The sequence below is a fragment of the Ovis canadensis genome, chromosome 7 (assembly GCF_042477335.2).
Source record: "Ovis canadensis isolate MfBH-ARS-UI-01 breed Bighorn chromosome 7, ARS-UI_OviCan_v2, whole genome shotgun sequence".
Lineage (NCBI taxonomy): Eukaryota > Metazoa > Chordata > Mammalia > Artiodactyla > Bovidae > Ovis > Ovis canadensis.
Genome location: NC_091251.1, coordinates 87,305,512 through 87,325,370, shown reverse-complemented (window position 1 = coordinate 87,325,370; position 19,859 = coordinate 87,305,512). Strand labels below are relative to the sequence as shown.

At 49.0% G+C, this 19,859-nt stretch overlaps 1 protein-coding gene across 3 annotated transcripts in view; it reads left to right on the top strand.

The window, feature by feature from the left end:
- The window catches only part of SPTB (spectrin beta, erythrocytic), a 128,130-nt gene that overhangs the window by 67,342 nt on the left and 40,929 nt on the right, over positions 1-19,859 (top strand). For all 3 annotated transcript variants that reach the window (XM_069595106.1, XM_069595104.1, XM_069595105.1), the window contains exons 3-14: positions 7,442-7,593; positions 9,054-9,227; positions 10,101-10,192; positions 10,547-10,627; positions 10,948-11,063; positions 11,443-11,555; positions 12,548-12,735; positions 14,418-14,535; positions 15,600-15,758; positions 16,768-17,070; positions 18,091-18,241; positions 18,773-19,643. In XM_069595106.1, the coding sequence (XP_069451207.1) occupies positions 7,442-7,593; positions 9,054-9,227; positions 10,101-10,192; positions 10,547-10,627; positions 10,948-11,063; positions 11,443-11,555; positions 12,548-12,735; positions 14,418-14,535; positions 15,600-15,758; positions 16,768-17,070; positions 18,091-18,241; positions 18,773-19,643 (2,518 nt within the window). The remainder of the gene's footprint in view (positions 1-7,441; positions 7,594-9,053; positions 9,228-10,100; positions 10,193-10,546; positions 10,628-10,947; positions 11,064-11,442; positions 11,556-12,547; positions 12,736-14,417; positions 14,536-15,599; positions 15,759-16,767; positions 17,071-18,090; positions 18,242-18,772; positions 19,644-19,859) is intronic.

Here is a 19,859-nt window from a genome sequence, read left to right as displayed (position 1 = left end):
CTATTTCCAAAAATGCAGTGAATAAGCTGATATGTGTCATTTTGCAAATGTATGTCTATCTGAAGGATAAATCCCTAGAAATGGAATTACTGGGTCCCAAAGTAAGTACAGTTATAATTCTGATCCATCTTGCCAAATTGTCTTTTACACCCTCTCCAAAAACATATGAATGTTTTCTCCCCCACTTCCTTGCCAACATGGTATTTTATCACACTTTTGGATCTTTGTGAATCTGATAAGTAAAACATAGTGTCTTGATGTACTTTCATTTTACTTTTGTACTCTTAGTATGAAAATTTTCAAACATGTGAGAAAGTAGAGATAAAAGTAAAATGAATTATCACCTAAATTTAAGAACTGTTAATATTTGGCCATATTTGCTTGTTCATGTTGGGGCTGAAATATTTTTAAAGTGAAGATGATTATGACATTCTCCTCTTATTTTATCATAATAGGTTAGCATGAATATCTGAATAACAAGAGCATTTCCCACTTAGCTATAATACTGTCACTGCTGCTGCTGCTAAGTCGCTTCAGTCGTGTCTGACTCTGTGCGACCCCAGAGACGGCAGCCTACCAGGCTCTTCTGTCCTTGGGATTCTCCAGGCAAGAACAATGGAGTGGGTTGCCATTTACTTCTCCAATGCATGAGAGTGAAAAGTGAAAGTGAGGTTGCTCAGTCGTGTCCGACTTCGCAATCCCATGGACTGCAGCCACCTAATAAAATTAATAATTCCCTTATACAATCTAATACCCACTTAATATTCAAATTTTCCTGTTGTCTCAAAGATGTCTTTTATCATTAATTTGTTTAAACTAATTAAGGACTGTGTATTAGGTTTGTGTGTGTTTTAGTTTGTATTTCTATAATGAATAGCTTGGATAATTTTTTATACATCTAAGAGACTTTTATAATTTTTTTCTGTTAACTCTTTGTTCACATTCTTACTTCTTTATGCTATTGGATTATTGGTCTTTTTTCTCATTCGTTTATAGATTTTCTTTACCTACAAGGTAAGTTAGCCCTTTGTGATGTGAGTTACAAAGACTTTGCCTCATTTGTTTGACTTTGCTTATGGTATTTTATCCCACACAAACATTTTTTAATGCAGTTGAACTTTTAGTCTTTCATTTTACAGCTTTGGATTTTGTGTTGGAATTAGAAAACCCTTCCCTACACTAACATAAAAAACATTCTACTAAAACTGATTTTGGTATTTTTATGGTTTTCTTTTCTTTGTTTCAATTTTTGACCCAAATGAAATTTGTCTTAGAGTATGAGATGTGAATTTAACTTAATTTTTCCTGGATGGCCACTGAGTCTTATCAGTTCAGTTCAGTTCAGGTGCTCAGTCATGTCCGGCTTTTTGTGACCCCATGGACTGCAGCTCACCAGGCCTTCCTGTCCATCACTAACTCCTGGAGTTTACCCAAACTCATGTCCATTGAGTTGGCGATGCTATCTAACCATCTCACACTCTGTCGTCCCTTTCTCATCCTACCTTCAATCTTTCCCAGCATTAGGGTCTTTTCAAATGAATCAGCTCTTCGCATCAGGTGGCCAAAGTACTGGAGTTTCAGCTTCAACCACCAGTCCTTCCAATGAACACCCAGGACTGATCTCCTTTAGGATGGACTGGTTGGATCTCCTTGTAGTCCAAGGGACTCTCAAGAGTCTTCTCCAACACCACGGTTCAAAAGCATCAATTCTTCAGCACTCAGCTTTCTTTATAGTCCAACTCTCACATCCATTCATGACCACTGGAAAAACCATAGCTTTGACTAGAGGGACCTTTGTTGACAAAGTAATGTCTCTGCTTTTTAATATGCTGTCTAGGCTGGTCATAGCTTTTCTTCCAAGGAGTAAGTGTCTTTTAATTTCATGGCTGCAGTCACCATCTCCAGTGATTTTGGAGGCCCCCCCCAAAAAAAAAAAGTCTGTCACTGTTTCCATTGTTTCCCCATCTATTTCCCATGAAATGATGGGACCGGATGCCATGATCTTAGTTTTCTGAATGTTGAGTTTTAAGCCAATTTTTTCAATCTCTTCTTTCACTTGCATCAAGAGGCTCTTGAGTTCTTCTTTACTTTCTGCCATAAGGGTGGTGTCATCTGCATATCTGAGGTGATTGATATTTCTCCCGGCAATCTTGATTCCACCTTGTGTTTCTTCCAGTCCAGCGTTTCTCATGATGTACTCTCATGTAAGTTAAATAAGCAGGGTGACAATATACAGCCTTGACGTACTCCTTTTGCTATTTGGAACCAGTCTGTTGTCCCATGCCCAGTTCTAACTGTTGCTTCCTGACCTGCATACAGGTTTCTCAAGAGGCAGGTCAGGTGGTCTGATATTCCCATCCCTTTCAGAATTTTCCACAGTTTATTGTGATCCACACAGTCAAAGGCTTTGGCATAGCCAATAAAGCAGAAATCGATGTTTTTCTGGAACTCTCTTCCTTTTCCAGTGATCCAGTGGATGTTGGCAATTTGATCTCTGGTTCCTGTGCCTTTTCTAAAACCAGCTTGAACATCTGGAAGTTCACGGTTCACATATTGCTGAAGCCTGGCTTGGAGAATTTTGAGCATTACTTTGCTAGCGTGTGAGATGAGTGCAATTGTGCAGTAGTTTGGGCATTATTTGGCATTGCCTTTCTTTGGGATTGGAATGAAAACTGACCTTTTGCAGTCCTGTGGCCACTGCTGAGTTTTCCAAATTTGCTGGCATATTGAGTGCAGCACTTTCACAGCATCATCTTTCAGAATTTGAAATAGCTCAACTGGAATTCCATCACCTCCACTAGCTTTGTTTGTAGTGATGCTTCCTAAGGCCCACTTGACTTCACATTCCAGGATATCTGGCTCTAGGTGAGTGATCACACCATCATGATTATCTGGGTCATGAAGATCTTTTTTGTATAGTTCTTCTGTGTATTCTTGCCACCTCTTCTTAATATCTTCTGCTTCTGTTAGGCCCATAGCATTTCTATCCTTTATTGAGCCCATCTTTGCATGAAATGTTCCCTTGGTATCTCTAATTTTCTTGAAGAGATCTTATTATCAACACCCTATACCCAATAATCCATTTTTCCTCTTCATATTTGAAGTGCCACCTTTATCAGATGTTAAATGCATATATATACTTGGGACTATTTCTGTTCCATTAATGTGTCTATCCATATGATAGTATCACACAGTTTCATTATTATAACTTTATACTATAATATTTGTTAGAAAAAATACCTGGGAAGATTGGTTACCCTTTATTACTCTTCTTTTCTGAAATTTTCTTAGCTATTTTTATAATGAGTTTTCTAGTTGTTTTTCTAGTTTCCCCTCAAATGTATATTATATATATATTTAAATAACATTAAATATATAAATTTAGGATAAATTGACATCTTTATGATATTGAGTTTTCCTATACAACAATTTTATGTGATTTTTTTCCATTTGTTCAAGTCTTTGGTGAGCCTTTGGAGACTTTCTAGATTTACATAGAATTTGCACAATTTTTTAAAAATTTAAGCTGAAACGTTTTGTCATTTTACTATCATTGGGAGTTTTCCAAACTCCTTTTTCAGGAAATGATCTTGCCATCACTTCAGTGGGTCCTTTAGCCTCTAGGATTAAATCTAAACTTCTTAGCTTTTCCTTCAAGGCTTTCCACATCTGATTTAAAACCTGTTTCCCACATAGCTAGTCAGCAACTCTTGAACAAGCACCACCCTTTTATGTCTCCCGTCTCGCGGGTCCCCTCCTTCCTCCTCTGCCTGTGCAAAATGGTTTTCTTCACAAGCCCCTTCTTAAATGATCCAGTTAGAAATGACCTCTCTCCTCTTTGATCCTTAACTATTTATTCTGTCTGCTTTTTATCTGATAATAATCCAGTATTACCTTGTGACAGCTTTTGTATTATTAAAATGAACTGCCCTTTATCTCGTCAGTTCAGTTCAGTTCAGTCGCTCAGTCGTGTCTGACTCTTTGCGACCCCATGGACCGCAGCACACCAGGCCTCCCTGTCCGTCACCAACTCCCAGAGTTCACCCAAACCCATGTGCATCAAGTTGGTGATGCCATCCAGCCATCTCATCCTCTGTCGTCCCCTTCTCCTCCTGCCCTCAATCCCTCCCAGCAGCAAGGTCTTTTATCTCTTCAGTGGCTATAAAACTATTAGAGGGTCTTTGTCTGGTTTCCTCACCTAGATTGCGAGGCCTTTGGGGAGAGTGAGCCTCTCATGCTTCTTGCGGCGACTGGGCCCTGCAGCCAGAGATGATAGTAACATCAGCGATAACAATGATAGTTCACATTTACGCAAACTTTCTGTGTGCCAGGTACATTTTAAGCACTTTCCATGTATGAACTGATTAGTGGGTAAATACTTGAATTGTGTTGGGTTTATTTGACCTCAAACTAAACCTTTGAAGGGAAATGTAAAAAAAGATCAGCTGGTCACAATACCCAGACAGTGATTCTAACTCGCTGATCAGAGAGGAAGGGGAATTTTCTAGAGAAGGAGGAGGATGGCCAGAGTCAAGGAAGAGAGGGGAGAGGAACAGGCAGGAATGGAGAGGCCCTGAGCTTGAGGGTTGTGGAGATGAGTATTTTCTGAGGTTCTGGTGGTTTCAAGTCAGGCCGTGCTGGTAGACTTGCCCCTTGCCCTTCACTGGCAGAGTTAGGGCTCCAGAAATAAGGCCTAGGCCATGGCAGGGCCTTGCTGAGGCCTCTTTTCCACAGTTGTTCCCTACAGAATGGCCCAGGTCCCCAGGGGACAGCAGTCCCGATGCTTGGCTGTCTCCCTGGTCTGTCCACACCCCAGGGTTCCCAGCCCAGCTTGCTCTGCACCACCCCCCTCCCTCTCCTGCACTCAGACAGCTTTGCTGAACACCTGATGGGAGTGAGTGTGGAGTGTGTTGATGAGAAGCGGCCAGGGCTACGAGCTGATGGAAATCATCCCCATCTTGGGGCCTGCCTCTCCTTAACAGTCGTGAGCCTCTTGGAATATTTCCCCCGTCTCGACACTATAAACTGTTTCAGGGTGCCTGGTGTCCTAGGCAATTTCACTCCAGCCTTCAAGTAAAAGGTAGCCAGGAGGCTACCTGCCTGAGTTCTAAACCTGCAGCTCCAGCATTTAGAGGGCTCATACACATCATTTGTTGAGAACTGGAGAGCTGTAAGGGTGATTTACATCTGTACTGATCCACGTGCCAGGCAGGCAGCCTAGAATCAAATTCCATGTCCCAGTTAGAAGCTGTTCCTTACACTTTGCTGAGCACAAGTAAACAGGTCTCAGCACCCGCATAATGAACTCTTTAGATTCTTAAAGACAAGAAAAGGTAAAGGAAAGAAAGGACTTTGATTTTTTGAGACAGTTACGTCCTAAAGGACAAAAATTCCAGCCCCTTGGACAAACGCTCTACAACAGACTAGAAAGGTTAGCTTCTTACGGAGCCGGTCTGATCTCTAGGGAATGCATTGTGGCATAGGGCTGAGGCTGGCTCTATTGAATCTAAACATGTTCCAGCTTAAATTCAATTGCTTTCCTTCCAAAATATCATCAAAAGTTTAGATACATTTTGCTGAAGCAGACCTTGAAATTAGGGAAGGGTTCAGTAGAATAAGGGTTTTTTCCCCCTTGAAACTTTGCCCAGAGGCCCAGAATAAATAAGCCACATTTTAATTTTATATTTGTTATGGTGGATTTGTACAGTCAGTTGTAGTATTTTTCCTTTTCTTAGAAGTCTTATTTAGATGGCTTCCAGAGAATTCTTTACACATGACTCCAGAACTCATCATATTTATAATCAAGTTTGTCTGCATCAAGGAGGGGACTCATTCCTGTTCTTGAATGCCCCACCTCCACTCAGAGCCTGGCACCTAATGTCTGTACAGTGAGCAATTGCTGAATCAATGAATAAGTGAATAAAGGGTCTGAGTTGCTAACGCCAAAATAGCCACGAAGTGAGAAGGAACTGGATGCTGTGAGCCTCAGGAACCGCCAGGAGTATCCCCTCGAGGCCATGCTGGCCGGGCTCCTCTTGTTAAGTCAGATATTTAATAATTGAAGAAGCCAGCCCTTCCACGGTTTGGGCTCAGTTGAGCCAACATTTATCCTGCTTTCACGGTGCTGACATTCCCTCCTGGCTGGACTGCTCGGAGTCTGCCCTGACTGTGACCAACCTGAGCACACTCTCCCCAGGGACCCTCCATGGCCCAGCCATACTGCCAGGTCAGCTCCCACCTGGAACCCTCAGCCACAATGCCCAGAAGCAGTTTGCCGCAGGCTGTTCACTAAGCTGCTCTCCTTGTTTTTATCTTTTCTGCTCCTCTTCTCTCTCTCTTTTACCCTGTCCTCCATTCTTTTTGACGTCCCCGTCCCTGTCTTCTCTCCAGCATCTCAGTCAAGCTTCCCAGCCCTAACCAAACAGATACCAGCATTTATTTTACAGTAACTGTTTTAACGGAAGTACTAAGAGGTAGCCCACCTGAACTGGCAAAACCTGGGCCAGCATCTTGGTTTGGACTGAGGCTCATTCAGGCCAGGGGTGTCAGCTTCCCAGGTCTGAAGATGGAAAATCATGCCTGCCATTCTGGAGGCAAGAAAGAGAACTTAGTGCACAGCCTCCAGCCCAAGCCCCAGCTACCCTTCACCCAGCATGGATCGCATTTTCCACATGATCTTGTCTCCATGTTCTTCCTTCTCCCTACATACCAGCAGCTTCTTGAGGGCAGGCAGTGTGTTTTGCTTTTATGTATCAGGAGACCTGGAATAGGAGCTGGATAAACCTCCGCACAGCCAGCTACAGTACAGCTCTGGAGACCTACTGTGCTCCAGGCTTTGGGGATATAGAGACGCACAAAACAGACAACTTTGCTGGACTCAAGGAGCCTGCAATCTTGCAGGAAAGACTTTCAACGAATCCAAGTACGAGGAGAGATGAGCAATGCAGATGTAGGGGTCAGGGCACACCAGGGGAGACCCAACCTAGGGGTCACAAAAGCTTCCCAGTGAAGCACTGTTTCCGCTAACTCTTAAAGTATGACTAGGAGTTAGGTGAAAGGGATGGGATGAGGTAGAGGGGCAGAGAGAAAGCCTTCTAGACAGAGGGAGTATTTGTTGGGTGAGTGGACAGGTGAACCTGACGTTGAAATCTGAGCTCGCTGACCCAGGGGTACAGAGCATTTGATGGGCACAGGCAAGCAGGTGACTAGGTTCGGGGCACCTTGATACCATGGTGCTGGAAGTTACCAAAAGGCTGCGCTCTGGTCACCAATGCTCCCCAGAGGGGAATAGGATAGATGGGACAGAATAAATATACCCACCTCCTCTGCCAGGGATGGGGCAATTCTGGGTTAAGGTGAAAAACCCTCTGGCCCTGTATCACATGGCAAATGGACTCTACCAGTCTCAGGCACCTCACCCAAGGCTCTTCTCCCCACCCAGACGAGAGGGAAGTTGTTCAGAAGAAGACCTTCACGAAATGGGCAAACTCGCACCTGGCGCGTGTGTCCTGCCGCATCACCGACCTCTACAAGGACCTGCGGGATGGGCGGATGCTCATCAAGCTGCTGGAGGTGCTCTCCGGAGAGATGCTGGTAAAGCCCCTCCCCTGGGCCCTGTGGCTGGTCCTGGGTCCCTTCTGCAGGAAAGACACGGCCTGGGACCTCTCCACTTCTCGCAACCTGCAGTAGTAATGATGCCGTGTATCCATGTGACTGATTGGTTCTCTGAACTTATTCATCTAAACGTGCTGTGCTTAGTCACTTAGTCATGTCCACCTCTTTGCAGCCCTAAAGACTGTAGGCCGCCAGACTCCTCTGTCCATGGAATTTCCCAGGCAAGAATACTGGAGTGGGTTGCCATTTCCTACTCCGGGGGATCTTCCCAACCCAGGCATCAAACCCACATCTCTTGTGTCCCTTGGATTGGCAGGCAGATTCTTCACCACTATCCCCACCTGTACATCCCAGCATAAATGCAATGACTTTCCATCCAATATATCAGTCAAAACTTTAGTTAATTTTGCTGAAGTGTCTCAGAATTTCTTGCTTTTTTCTGGCCACTCCCACCTCCTTCATATTCCTTCATAAGAAGAGTCCTTGACTTTCTTCTCTTGGGAGCTGGTTATCTCTGTCAGGCCGGCAGTGAGCTTACCCTCAGCCTCCTTGCAAAGGCTAAGACAGATCCTATTACCCAGCTGGAGAATTTGCATCCTTTGTGGAACCAGGAGGAAAGAATGGAAGATATTTTCCTGCATGTCCATCACTCTTACAAGTGGAGATTTATTTCAGGCCCTCTCAGTTGTAACTCACCCAGCAGCAGTGTTGCCACTGCAGGAGAACCAGGTCAAGGCTCATGTTTTGTTCAGTCACTTCCACTGTGACCTTGGACCTACCAGGCAGGACCTTCTTTGTCTCATTTCTCCCATGTGTAAAATGATACCTGTACTTGATGACGTAGGCTAAGATCCTTGGGGTTTGAATGAAAGATTCCACATTCTTCTGTTGCCTTTTCAACTCCAGGCTGAAGTTAAAGAATGCCTCTTACCCTTCACTGAAGGCCCACTAGAGAGAGTTACCACTAAGAACCCTTCAGACAATGTAATTACTCAGCAATGGTGGTCCCTTGAGCTTCGGTTGGGGCCATTCAAGGGTGAGAAGGGAGGAGGTTGGATGGCAGGATGGACCCATTATCAATTGCCAAACTGAAAACCACTCTTATTGCCAATCAGCAGTAAATAGTTCTAGAAGTGTGCCTGGCGCATAGTAGGTGCTCAGTTAACTCCCTGCTGTGTTACTTATCTGAATGTCATCTATTACCACTCAGGAAGTTCTGTTTAGACCGAGGAACAGTACTGGTACAGCGCACTTGCAGAGCTCTGGGTGCTCTAGGGAGGGAACCCCCTGAACTTTGCTGAAAGTGGGGGGTTGGAGCGTTGTTGAAGAGTGAGCTGGGAGGTGGAGTTTGGCATGGAGGGTGGATGCTGATGATAGGAGCTGGTTCAGGCGTGACCGTGAGGTTCTTCCCTGCCCACGGGGGCAATGCCGTCCCTCAGCCAAAGCCCACAAAGGGGAAGATGCGCATCCACTGCCTGGAGAATGTGGACAAGGCCCTGCAGTTCCTGAGGGAGCAGCGCGTGCACCTGGAGAACATGGGCTCCCACGACATCGTGGACGGCAACCACCGCCTGGTCCTCGGCCTCATCTGGACCATCATCCTGCGCTTCCAGGTGGGTCCCCAGGGCCTAAGAAGACGGTGAATGAGTGTGAGCATTCACGTGCATGTCCCCAGCGACAGTGCTTGTAGGAAGGAGAGACCATCCTGAGCATCACCAACTTGCTGAGGCTGAGCGTGAGCAGCCCAGTCAGTGTCGTGGTCTTTTGAGAGGGAAGCTAGAAACTGGGAGCTGGACTGAGATCTGGCCGCTTTCGCATGGGGAACTCTTTGGTTTTCTAAATAGTTTGATTCAAAATTTGCAAAGACAGTGCAGAAAATCTGCTGCTGTGTTTTCCAGTCAGAAGCATTTCTCTTCCTACCCTGAAAGTCCAGGTCTGTTATGTAAGGAAATTTAGGAAGCCCAAGGGGAGGAAAGCAGGGTCTTCCACCTGCTGGTTTGGGGCAGAAAGAACCTAATTGGAGGAGGGAAGAGCCGAGAGAAGAAAAGTAACACTCAACTCCCACCCTGAGGATGTCCTGCAAGCGGTCTCGGGTGTCCGGTCCTGCTCACTGCAGGTGTGTATGATGAAATGGTAATAACAGCAGGACCAGGGAGGATGAAAAGGCAAGAGGAGTCGCTAATCCAAATGCGACCCCTTCCAACAGTCATGCCGTCCCACGGCCCTCACAGCGTCGTGCCTCCCGAGGAGGAATGAGGCCAACGTGCATTTATTCTTGGCCTCCCCTTCGAGTTTCTGATTGGAGGCATCTCCTCTGACCTGGGAAGTACGGCAGGGTAGCAGGCCTCTGGGACCTGAGGTCTCAGCCTGTGGAGTGGCTGCAGGGCTGGTAACCAGAGGAGGAAAGAGGAAGTGGGGGTCTTCTAGGGAGAGCTCTGGGCCAGATGCAAATCTTGGTCTCCTCTCTCTTGTTTCCGTGCCCCCAGATTCAGGACATCGTTGTCCAAACTCAGGAAGGTCGTGAGACGCGCTCGGCCAAGGACGCGTTGCTCCTGTGGTGTCAGATGAAGACGGCAGGGTATGCCCTGGGGACCAGCCGCTGCCATGCCCCACCACCCTCTTCACCCCCCACCCACATATTACCCAGAACTATAGCAGCTTGGGCATATTCAATGCAAAGTCTGTCCTGACGTGATTCTTAGAGGCCCAGAATGTAGGATTCTATCCCAAAGTTGCCCGGGTCAGACCGTGGGGTCTGTGGGGGTGAGTGTCTCTTGGGCCCATCTGATGGGGGAGCCTCTCTGTGGGACTTAACAGCTGCTGTCTTGTTGAAGCTGTTCGAGAAGGGTCAGGTCCACCCCTCTCCTTCACACACTTGTAGGAACCACAAAAGAATCTGTTTCTTAGGTCTTAATGTTTCTCTTGGATGCAGCTACCCCCACGTCAATGTCACCAACTTCACCTCTAGCTGGAAGGATGGCCTGGCCTTTAACGCCCTGATCCACAAGCACCGGTGAGAAGGGCGAGCAGGCTGTGGGAGCCGGGGAACCCTTGCGGGGAGGAGGGTTTGGATACTTTGCACTTAGCATGTAGGTTACTATCCAAGCTCCACAGAAAGGTTAAACCCACTGTGCCTGCTCCTCTCACCCTCAGCATCCTACCTCCCTTAAATCCTCCTTTCCCACGCGCTGGTGCTCGCAGCTCCCTCCTCCATCCCATGTCCTCTTCTCACTCCTCCGGCTCACCCACTTCCTTGCATCCGCCCAGGGTCTTTGCCCTGTTGGTGGGGGACACCATGCCCCCTGCCCTCTAACAGTCTGGCTTCATCCCCAGGCCTGACCTAATCGACTTCGATAAGCTGAAGGACTCCAACGCCCGGCACAACCTGGAACACGCCTTCGAAGTGGCCGAGCGTCAGCTGGGCATCATCCCGCTCCTCGACCCTGAAGGTGAGCTGGCGCCCACCAGACGGGCAGGGCACCTGGTGGCACGTGGCAGTGTTGGGCAAGCCGGGGACACAATGCGGGCCTGGGGCCGGACCAGGGCTCTGTTCCGTCTGCTTTTCAGCTCCAGACTGGCTCCGATGCCTCTCTTGCCTGCTTGGGAGCCATTGTAGTCTCCCCCTCCTTTTCCCTTTTTCCTTGCTTTATGGTCATAATATGGATTTCATCCTCTGGCTTAAACCACAGCCTCATTCCTCTTCCATTCTTGCCTGTCACTTGGTACGTGTAGTTAAACTTCGTGCTGGAGACACAGGGAGATGAACCCCTTGAGCCTGACATTTCCAGCTTCTAACTGGTCCTGAGAGCCCACACTTTCCCCTTGCAGATGTCTTCACAGAAAACCCTGATGAGAAATCCATCATTACCTACGTGGTGGCGTTTTACCACTACTTTTCCAAGATGAAGGTGCTGGCGGTGGAGGGCAAGCGAGTCGGTAAGGTACGGAGCTGCTGTGAAACCAGGGCCCCCGGGTCCCTGTTCACCGTGTGCAGGCCTTGACAAACAGTCCCTTTCTCTCCTAAGAGCTTTATGTCTCGACCCCAGCCATAGGAAAGGGCTCACATCACTCCCCCCAACCTCCTCTGAAGCCAAGCATTGCCACATTAATGGCTCACAAGCTGAATTCCAGCCCAGGTTGATGATCTGTCTTCAACAAGGTCGTAGCTCCGAATCCACCTTCCTCCTGCAGACCCATGTCTGATGAACGTTCCCTCAGAAACAAAACAGGCTTTTACTTATTAGTCTATTGTGCTGTCAGATCTCTCAGGCTCCCATAGCCTACCCAGGAGCCACCCCATTCTACAGACCCTCACGCTGGGTCCTCAGCTCCTCCAGGGTAGGGACCATTTCTCATTCATCTTTATGCACTGGTGTTGAGTAAAGGCAGTGCCTGGAAGCCTTCCATCCTTGTTGGTCAGTCGCTCAGTCACACCCAACTCTGCGACCCCATGGACTGCAGCATGCCAGGCCTCCTCTGTCCCTCACCATCTCCTGGAGCTTGCTCAAACTCCTGTCCATTGAGTCAGTGATGCCATCCAACCATCTCATCCTCTGTTGCCTCCTTCTTCTCATGCCCTCAATATTTCCCAGCATCAGGGTCTTTTCCAATGACCTCGATCCTTAATACTCATTTTTAAATAAACAAGACTTTGGCTCCTCTGGTGACTGACGTCCTGGGACAGTGGGCTTTCCAGTCTTTTACAGGGTGAGAGAGGGCAGGGAGCTGTTGCTGATCCCAAACACAGCCGGGTCCCTCCTGTATCACCTATCCAGCCCTCTTCTCAGCAGTGGTCTTGGGCTCTGGGGACAAAGTGAACATAAACGCTCTAGGGCTGGCGAGGAGGAGGACCACCTTGACTGTGGTCCCTGTTGGCCTCTGCACTGACGTCCTCACCCTTCTCATGAGGATGAGTCACAAGGTGATTCCCTAGGTAATCGACCACGCCATTGAGACCGAGAAGATGATTGAGAAGTACAGTGGGCTGGCCTCGGACCTGCTCACCTGGATCGAGCAGACCATCACTGTCCTGAACAGCCGCCAGTTCGCCAACTCCCTGGCTGGTGTCCAGCAGCAGCTGCAGGCCTTCAGCACCTACCGTACCATTGAGAAGCCATCCAAGTAAGGGCCCGGGCACCTGGGAGGGTGGGCATCAACTGCTGAGAAACCACCTCCTAAAGGTGAGAGGGCGTGGAGAAGGGATCTGAGAGGCGTATCCTGGAGGTCAGAGAGCTGCCTATCTGTCACCTGCTTCATCCTGTCTTGTCTCCCTGCTCCCAAGCTGTCAGCCTGCAGGAAATGGACATTGAGTAACCCCTGACTCATAGCCAAGGAAGTACTTTCTCAGATCCAGATCCCTGAGTGGGGAGCAGAAGTGAAATCTCAGGCTTCAGAATCTCTTCAAAGAACCTGTGCTGGAGACTTCCTCTTTCCTGCACACCGAGCTGCGGGTTTGTTCTCTGGTAACGACCTCTGCGTCCGCAGCCCCAGAGCTCGCCACGTGCGGCCTCCTTCATCATCAAACACATCCTTCTTCTCTCTCGTCTGTCACTGCTCATCCATCAGCAGAGCACTTAGCCTGCCTCTCGGGACCTCTGCTCCACTGCAGTGTGTGCAGGGCCTGCGTGCACATATGCACACGCAAATACAGCCACGCGTGTGCACACACACGCACACATACATACACAGCATTCTAGCTCCCCTGCCCTCAGCTTGTCCAGCTCCCCTGAAACAGATTTCTAGCTCATCAGTGGTACCTATGCTTCATTCCTCCCCTGCTCATTCACTCATGACTTGCAAATAGGGAAAGGCCAGACGCAGACTCTAGAAAGTACTATAAATGAGTATCTGATTTCTGGCCTGACACTAACCATGTTTATCAAGGTAATACCTCCTGTGAGTCCACCTGGCACTGCACACAGGGGTGGTAGCTCTTGGCTGCGTGAGACAGTGCTCGAGGTCACAGCCTCCTTGACGTGCTTATGAGCAGCAGGTATATGGGCTGGCCTCGGGCTGCCTGGGATCCTTGCTTACCAGCTGATCTGTGGCTGCCACAAGGAGGAGGGAAAAATGGGTAGATACTTGACCATGTGCAGAAATGGGAAAATACTCAGTTACCTGGAGCTCGTCTGGACACTGGGTCCTAGACGAACCCAGTTCTGGCCATCCGGCTGCCATCATCCCCTCCCCCTGACATCCTCCTGGAGCCCAGCCTTTCCTCCCCCCTCAGAAGCATCTGGACTTTTGGACAGTTGTCAGGACAGCCAACTCATTAATACTCAGGTGAAAGTTGCTTTCTGTGCAATATGTTCTTACGTGGATAATGCTGCTTCAAAGGCTTATTGACTCACTCCATAAAAAACTAAGTAAAGAGCTAGTTGGGAGCCCTTAGCATTTAGAACAGGGAAGAATTTCTTTGTATCGATTGGTAGAACTTGATACCTACAGGAATTTCCAGAACACTTAGCCATTCCCCCATGGAAACAAATGATGAGCAAACACGGCAGTAGTTGTGTTTTCTTTGATTTATGTTGCAAAGACTTAACCCCTGTTAGGTCTCAGTTGGTGAGTATGATAGACTAATGTTGTAACAGGTAAAACATATAGATCCTCTATCCTTTTTTACTTTTTAAAAATTTTACTGAAGTATAGTTGATTTATAATGTTGTGTTTCTTTTTACTTTTTAAAGAGAAATATGCTTTGCTATCCAAGCTCCAAGCTGCCAGGGTTCCATGTTTACTTAAGAAAGAAAAAATGGCTGTGGGAATCTCAACCCTCATCACCCAACCTGTTTTTTCAACAGGTTTCAGGAGAAGGGGAATCTGGAAGTCCTACTTTTTACCATCCAGTCCCGGATGAGAGCCAACAATCAGAAAGTGTATACGCCCCACGATGGGAAACTGGTGTCTGACATCAACCGGGTAAAGTAGCGTTTTCCATTTCATGATGCCACTGGCTTAATTCAGCTCCTGATAGAAGCACAGGGAATGGTCCCTGGAAAGGGTTAAGTCAAGCCACTCTCTGTGGTGTTGTTAATGACACAGCTGGCTATTGAGGGTGCTGTCTGAGCCTAGCCCTGAGAGGTCAGACTCTACCCACCATCCTTCCATTCAGGGGTGGGGAGAGGGGCAAGATAGGAGACAGGGATGAAGAGGTACAAACCTATCAAATAAATAAGATACAAGGATTTAATGTACAGTACAAGGAATATAGCCTGTATTTTATGATAACTTTATATGAAGTATAATCTATAAAAGTATTGAATCACTATGCTATACACCTGAAACTAATACAATATGGTGAGTCAACTATACTTCAGTTTAAAAAAAAGAAAAAGAGGCATATGCTACACAGTTCCAGCTCAAATGCCATGAGAATGGGGATTCAGCAGGCTTGCCAGTGGGTTAACTGAGCTTCTCCTAATGAGGGCATAGGGAATGGTTCCTGGCAGGGTTAAGCCAAGCCACTCTCTGTGCTGTTAATAATGACCAGCTGGCTGTTGGGGGTACTATCCAAGCCTAGCAGCGAGAGGTCAGGCTCTACCCACTGTCCACCTGTGAAGTCCCCTCTTCAGATGCCCAGAGTCCAGTTTATAGCCGATTCTCTATAGAACCTGGAGGGCTTTTAGGGAATATCGACTACTTTTAATGAAAGTGAATGCCTTGTGACACTTTGGAGATTTGGAGGCCTACCACCGCCTGGAAATTCCAGTGGGATGGTGGTGACCGTTTACTCAATAGGAATTTATTGAGCACCCACAAAGGCAATAACACTATATGAAACCAAGACCGACTTACAGGAAGGCCAGTTTAGGGGAAGAAGGGACCGGGAGGTCGTGATCAGTGTTCCCTGAATCTTCAGTTGGCTTAAACAGGAAAACTGGAAGGCTAGGTTCTGTCTAGATTCCTCAAGTCACTCAATACTGGTGAAAGAGTCGGGATGGGACCCCCAAATCCCAAGAGCTCTCATCTGCACCCCCGCGCAGGCCTGGGAAAGCCTGGAGGAAGCTGAGTACCGGCGGGAGCTGGCCCTGAGGGATGAGCTCATCCGGCAGGAGAAGCTGGAGCAGCTGGCCCGGCGCTTTGACAGAAAAGCTGCCATGAGAGAGACGTGGCTCAACGAAAACCAGCGCCTCGTGGCCCAGGTAGTGGGGTGCACGTGGGGCTGCAGGTAGTGGGGCGGGCGGAGCAGGACAAGCCTCTCCACAGGCTTTGCAGCCCTGTTCCCTGTGATTGGGTGGGTCAGGATTGACATCTGAAAAGGAACTCTCCCAGATCGACTAAGTCTCACTTTTAAATTATTTATTTTTGGCTGCACTGGGTCTTCATTGCAGTGCATGGGCTTAGTTGCAGCATGTGGGATCTTAGTTCCCCTCCAGAGATCGAACCTGGGCCCCCTGCATTAGAAGCGTGGAGTCTTATCCACTGGACCTCCAAGGAATTCCCTATTAAGTCTCATTTTAGGAAAGAGCCACACAATCCAAAAATGGCCCCAAAGGTTATCCCCCATGAGCCAGGAGCATCACCCAGAGCCAGAGTTCAAGTCGACATTTCAGGGGTCCTCTGGGGATGCAATGGAAGCCATGCACCTTGTGGGTGTCAGACATGCCCCTTGGACTCTGGCCTTCAGGACTGTGTCACATTTCACTAGCTAAAAACTGACCCCAGGACTGATTCTCCATGAGAGCATCTGTCCCTTCCCACTTGGATCTTGGCATCAAATTAAATTCCATCCAGAAGGGGGAAGCAAGCATTCTGAAAGAACTGGAGAGTGTGCAGGCGCCCCAGAGAGCACGGGGCAAGCCCTCTGTGTGCAGCTGCAGGGTTTCTAGTAAGAAGCCCCTTCCTGCCCAGAACAGGTCCTCTCCAGGCAGGGTGGTGAGTGCCAGCAGGTGGGAAGGAACTCTGTCAGTGATAGTCACCCAGGGTTACACCCACACGGATGGCCCAGTGAGTAAAATCACAAGCTTCTTGCCAAGGTTCTTGTGAGACATTTGGTCTTTGGAACTTGTCTCTGATAAGGCAGGCTGAAAAAGATGGCAGAAGGGCTTTCTCCTGCAGAAGTTGCTCCCAAAAGACCTGCCATTTCTCTGTGCTTGGGGACCAACCAAGGGGACCCTAACCAAACCGCCTGTTTTTCTCCCTGGGGGACAGGATAACTTCGGGTACGACCTGGCAGCAGTGGAGGCCGCCAAGAAGAAGCACGAGGCCATCGAGACAGACACGGCCGCCTACGAGGAGCGGGTGCGGGCCCTGGAGGACTTGGCCCAGGAGCTGGAGCGGGAGAACTACCATGACCAGAAGCGCATCACGGCCCGCAAGGACAACATCCTGCGCCTGTGGGACTACCTGCAGGAGCTGCTGCGGGCCCGGCGCCAGAGGCTGGAGAAGACGCTGGACCTGCAGAAGCTCTTCCAGGACATGCTGCACAGCATTGACTGGATGGACGGCATCAAGGTGGGCCTGGGCACCCCCGCCCCCTCCACCTGAGGCTTCAGCCAGCTGTGCTTCCGTAGGCACCTCCCAGCCCCACGGCTGAGTCAGAGCAGAGCATCTAAGGCAGCAGAGTGTCTGATGGCATCTGCCTCTCAGCAGCTTAGCTTGCTCTGCTCCAGTCTGCCGTATCCCCGGTGATCAAGAAATCTGGGGTTCATAGTTACACAGGTGCCGGCCTGCAGGGCCTGGACAAGACAGGCCTCCCTCGGGAGCCTGGAGAATCGGGCTCTGAGTAATCACGGTCTGACTCTAGTTGGCATCCAGACCTTGGCATCCAGGGCCACTGAGAAGCCTGAGTCTCCTCTCCCACTATCACAGTGGCTCTCAGCTAGGGACGCACAGCAGACTGACTGGGGCTTTCTTTTTTTTTTTTTTAAGATTTTCTGATACAGGCCCTTTTTTTCTTTTTTTTTAAATTTTAATTGGAGGCTAATTACTTTACAATATTGTGGTGGTTTTTGCCATACATTCACATGAATCAGCCCTGGGTGCACATGTATTCCCCATCCTGAAGATACAGGCCATTTCTAAAGTCTGTACTGAATTTGTTGCAGTGTTGCTTACGTTTTATGTTACGGTTTTTTGGCCCCGAGGCATGTAGGATCTTAGCTCCCCGACCAAGGATCAAACCCATATCCCCTGCACTGGAAGGTGAAGTCTTAACCTCTGGACCATGAAGGAAAGACCCCATGGAACTTTCTTAAAATACGTACACCCAGCTCCCACCCCTGGGGCACACGTGGGCAGACTGAGTATAGCACTTGAACTCTTGAAAGATGCTCCCGGGATGATTCTGATGGGCACCCCCAGTGGGAACTCCTGCTCTGTAGCCTCTCTTCCATTGAGCAGCTGCATTTTCCAGCTGCATCTGATATCCTGGTCCCCAGTGCCATGGACCCTCACTTAGGAAGGTTATTCTCCTAGCATGTGGGTCTCTTCACCTCTCCTTACTCCCTCTACCCTGTCTGTCCTCTTCGCCAGGCTCACCTCTTGTCTGCTGAGTTTGGGAAGCACTTGTTGGAGGTCGAGGACTTGCTACAGAAACACAAGTTGATGGAGGCTGACATTGCCATCCAAGGGGACAAAGTGAAGGCCATCACCACAGCCACCCTGCAGTTCGCTGAGGGGCCAGGTAAGGCTGCGGGCTGAGGTTTTTCTGTTGAGGCCTCTGGCCTAGCACTCCAGCACCCCAGGGTAGATAAATCTAGCTGCGAGAAAGAAGTTTGAGGGAGAGCAAAATTCTCCAGAGAGCAGGCGACTGCTTCAGTCATCTATTATCAGAAAGGTATGTAAGCACCAAGAAGGCATCCTTCTTCTTTCATCCTCTTGGCTAGTTCAAGTCTTAAATAGGTGACCCCTGCTGCCTCTTGGAAGAATCATCTAGAAATTAATGCCTGGGTCTTTTTAAAAAGAATTTCACATTATGCATTTCTACTGAGAGCTGATCCAACTTTTAACCCCTCTTATTCCTGGAGTTTTAGTGGAAACTCATTATAAAGAACCAATTAAAAGCCTATCCTCTGAGCAACTGAGACCCTCTGCATCTAATCCCAAAGCCCCAGTGAGATGGCAGGTTCTAGGTGGTGTGGTTCTAGATCTGAAGCTTGCCCAGAGATGATGAAGCCCTTGTCCCCTTTGTCCTTCCTCTTCCCATGCCACCCAGGGTACCAGCCTTGTGACCCCCAGGTCATCCGGGATCGTGTCAGCCACCTGGAACAGTGCTTTGAGGAGCTGAGCAACACGGCAGCTGGGCGCAAGGCCCAGCTGGAGCAGTCCAAGCGGCTCTGTAAGTTCTTCTGGGAGATGGATGAGGCCGAGAGCTGGATCAAGGAGAAGGAGCAGATTTACTCCTCCCTGGACTATGGCAAGGACCTGACCAGCGTGCTCATCCTGCAGCGTAAGCACAAAGCCTTTGAGGATGAGCTGCGCGGGCTGGATGCCCACCTGGGCCAAATTTTCCGGGAGGCTGAGGGCATGGTGGCACGCAAGCAGTTTGGGCATGAGCAGATTGAGGTCCGGATCAAGAAGGTGTCTGACCAGTGGAACGAGCTGAAGGACCTCGCTGCCTTTTGCAAGAAAAACCTCCAGGACACTGAGAACTTCTTCCAGTTCCAGGGCGATGCAGATGATCTGAAGGCCTGGCTACAGGATGCCCACCGGCTGCTCTCAGGGGAAGACGTGGGGCAGGATGAAGGGGCCACACGGGCCCTGGGGAAAAAGCACAAGGACTTCCTGGAGGAGCTGGAGGAGAGCCGCGGAGTGATGGAGCACCTGGAACAGCAGGCACAGGACTTCCCCCAAGGGTTCCAGGATTCCCCAGACGTGACCAACCGGCTGCAGGCCCTCCGGGATCTCTACCAGCAGGTGGTGGCCCAGGCAGACATGCGGCGGCAGAGGCTGCAGGATGCCCTGGACCTGTACACGGTGTTTGGGGAGACAGACGCCTGTGAGCTGTGGATGGGCGAGAAGGGGAAGTGGCTGGCCCAGATGGAGATCCCGGACACGCTGGAGGACCTGGAGGTCGTGCAGCACAGGTCAGAGCTGGCCCTCCCCTCTCACCACCCACTACAGTCTCTGCTCCTAGTCCCCAAACAGCCTCCAGATCAGCAAGGCCCTCTCTGAGGGGCTGTCAGATGCCCTTTGTCCCAGAGGCCAGGCACCAGGAGTCACGAGGTCTCATCTGGCTCTGTGGCTTTGGGCACTGCACCCCCCTGGGGCCTTTCCCAAAGGGGTTCTTTCTAGTCCAAGTG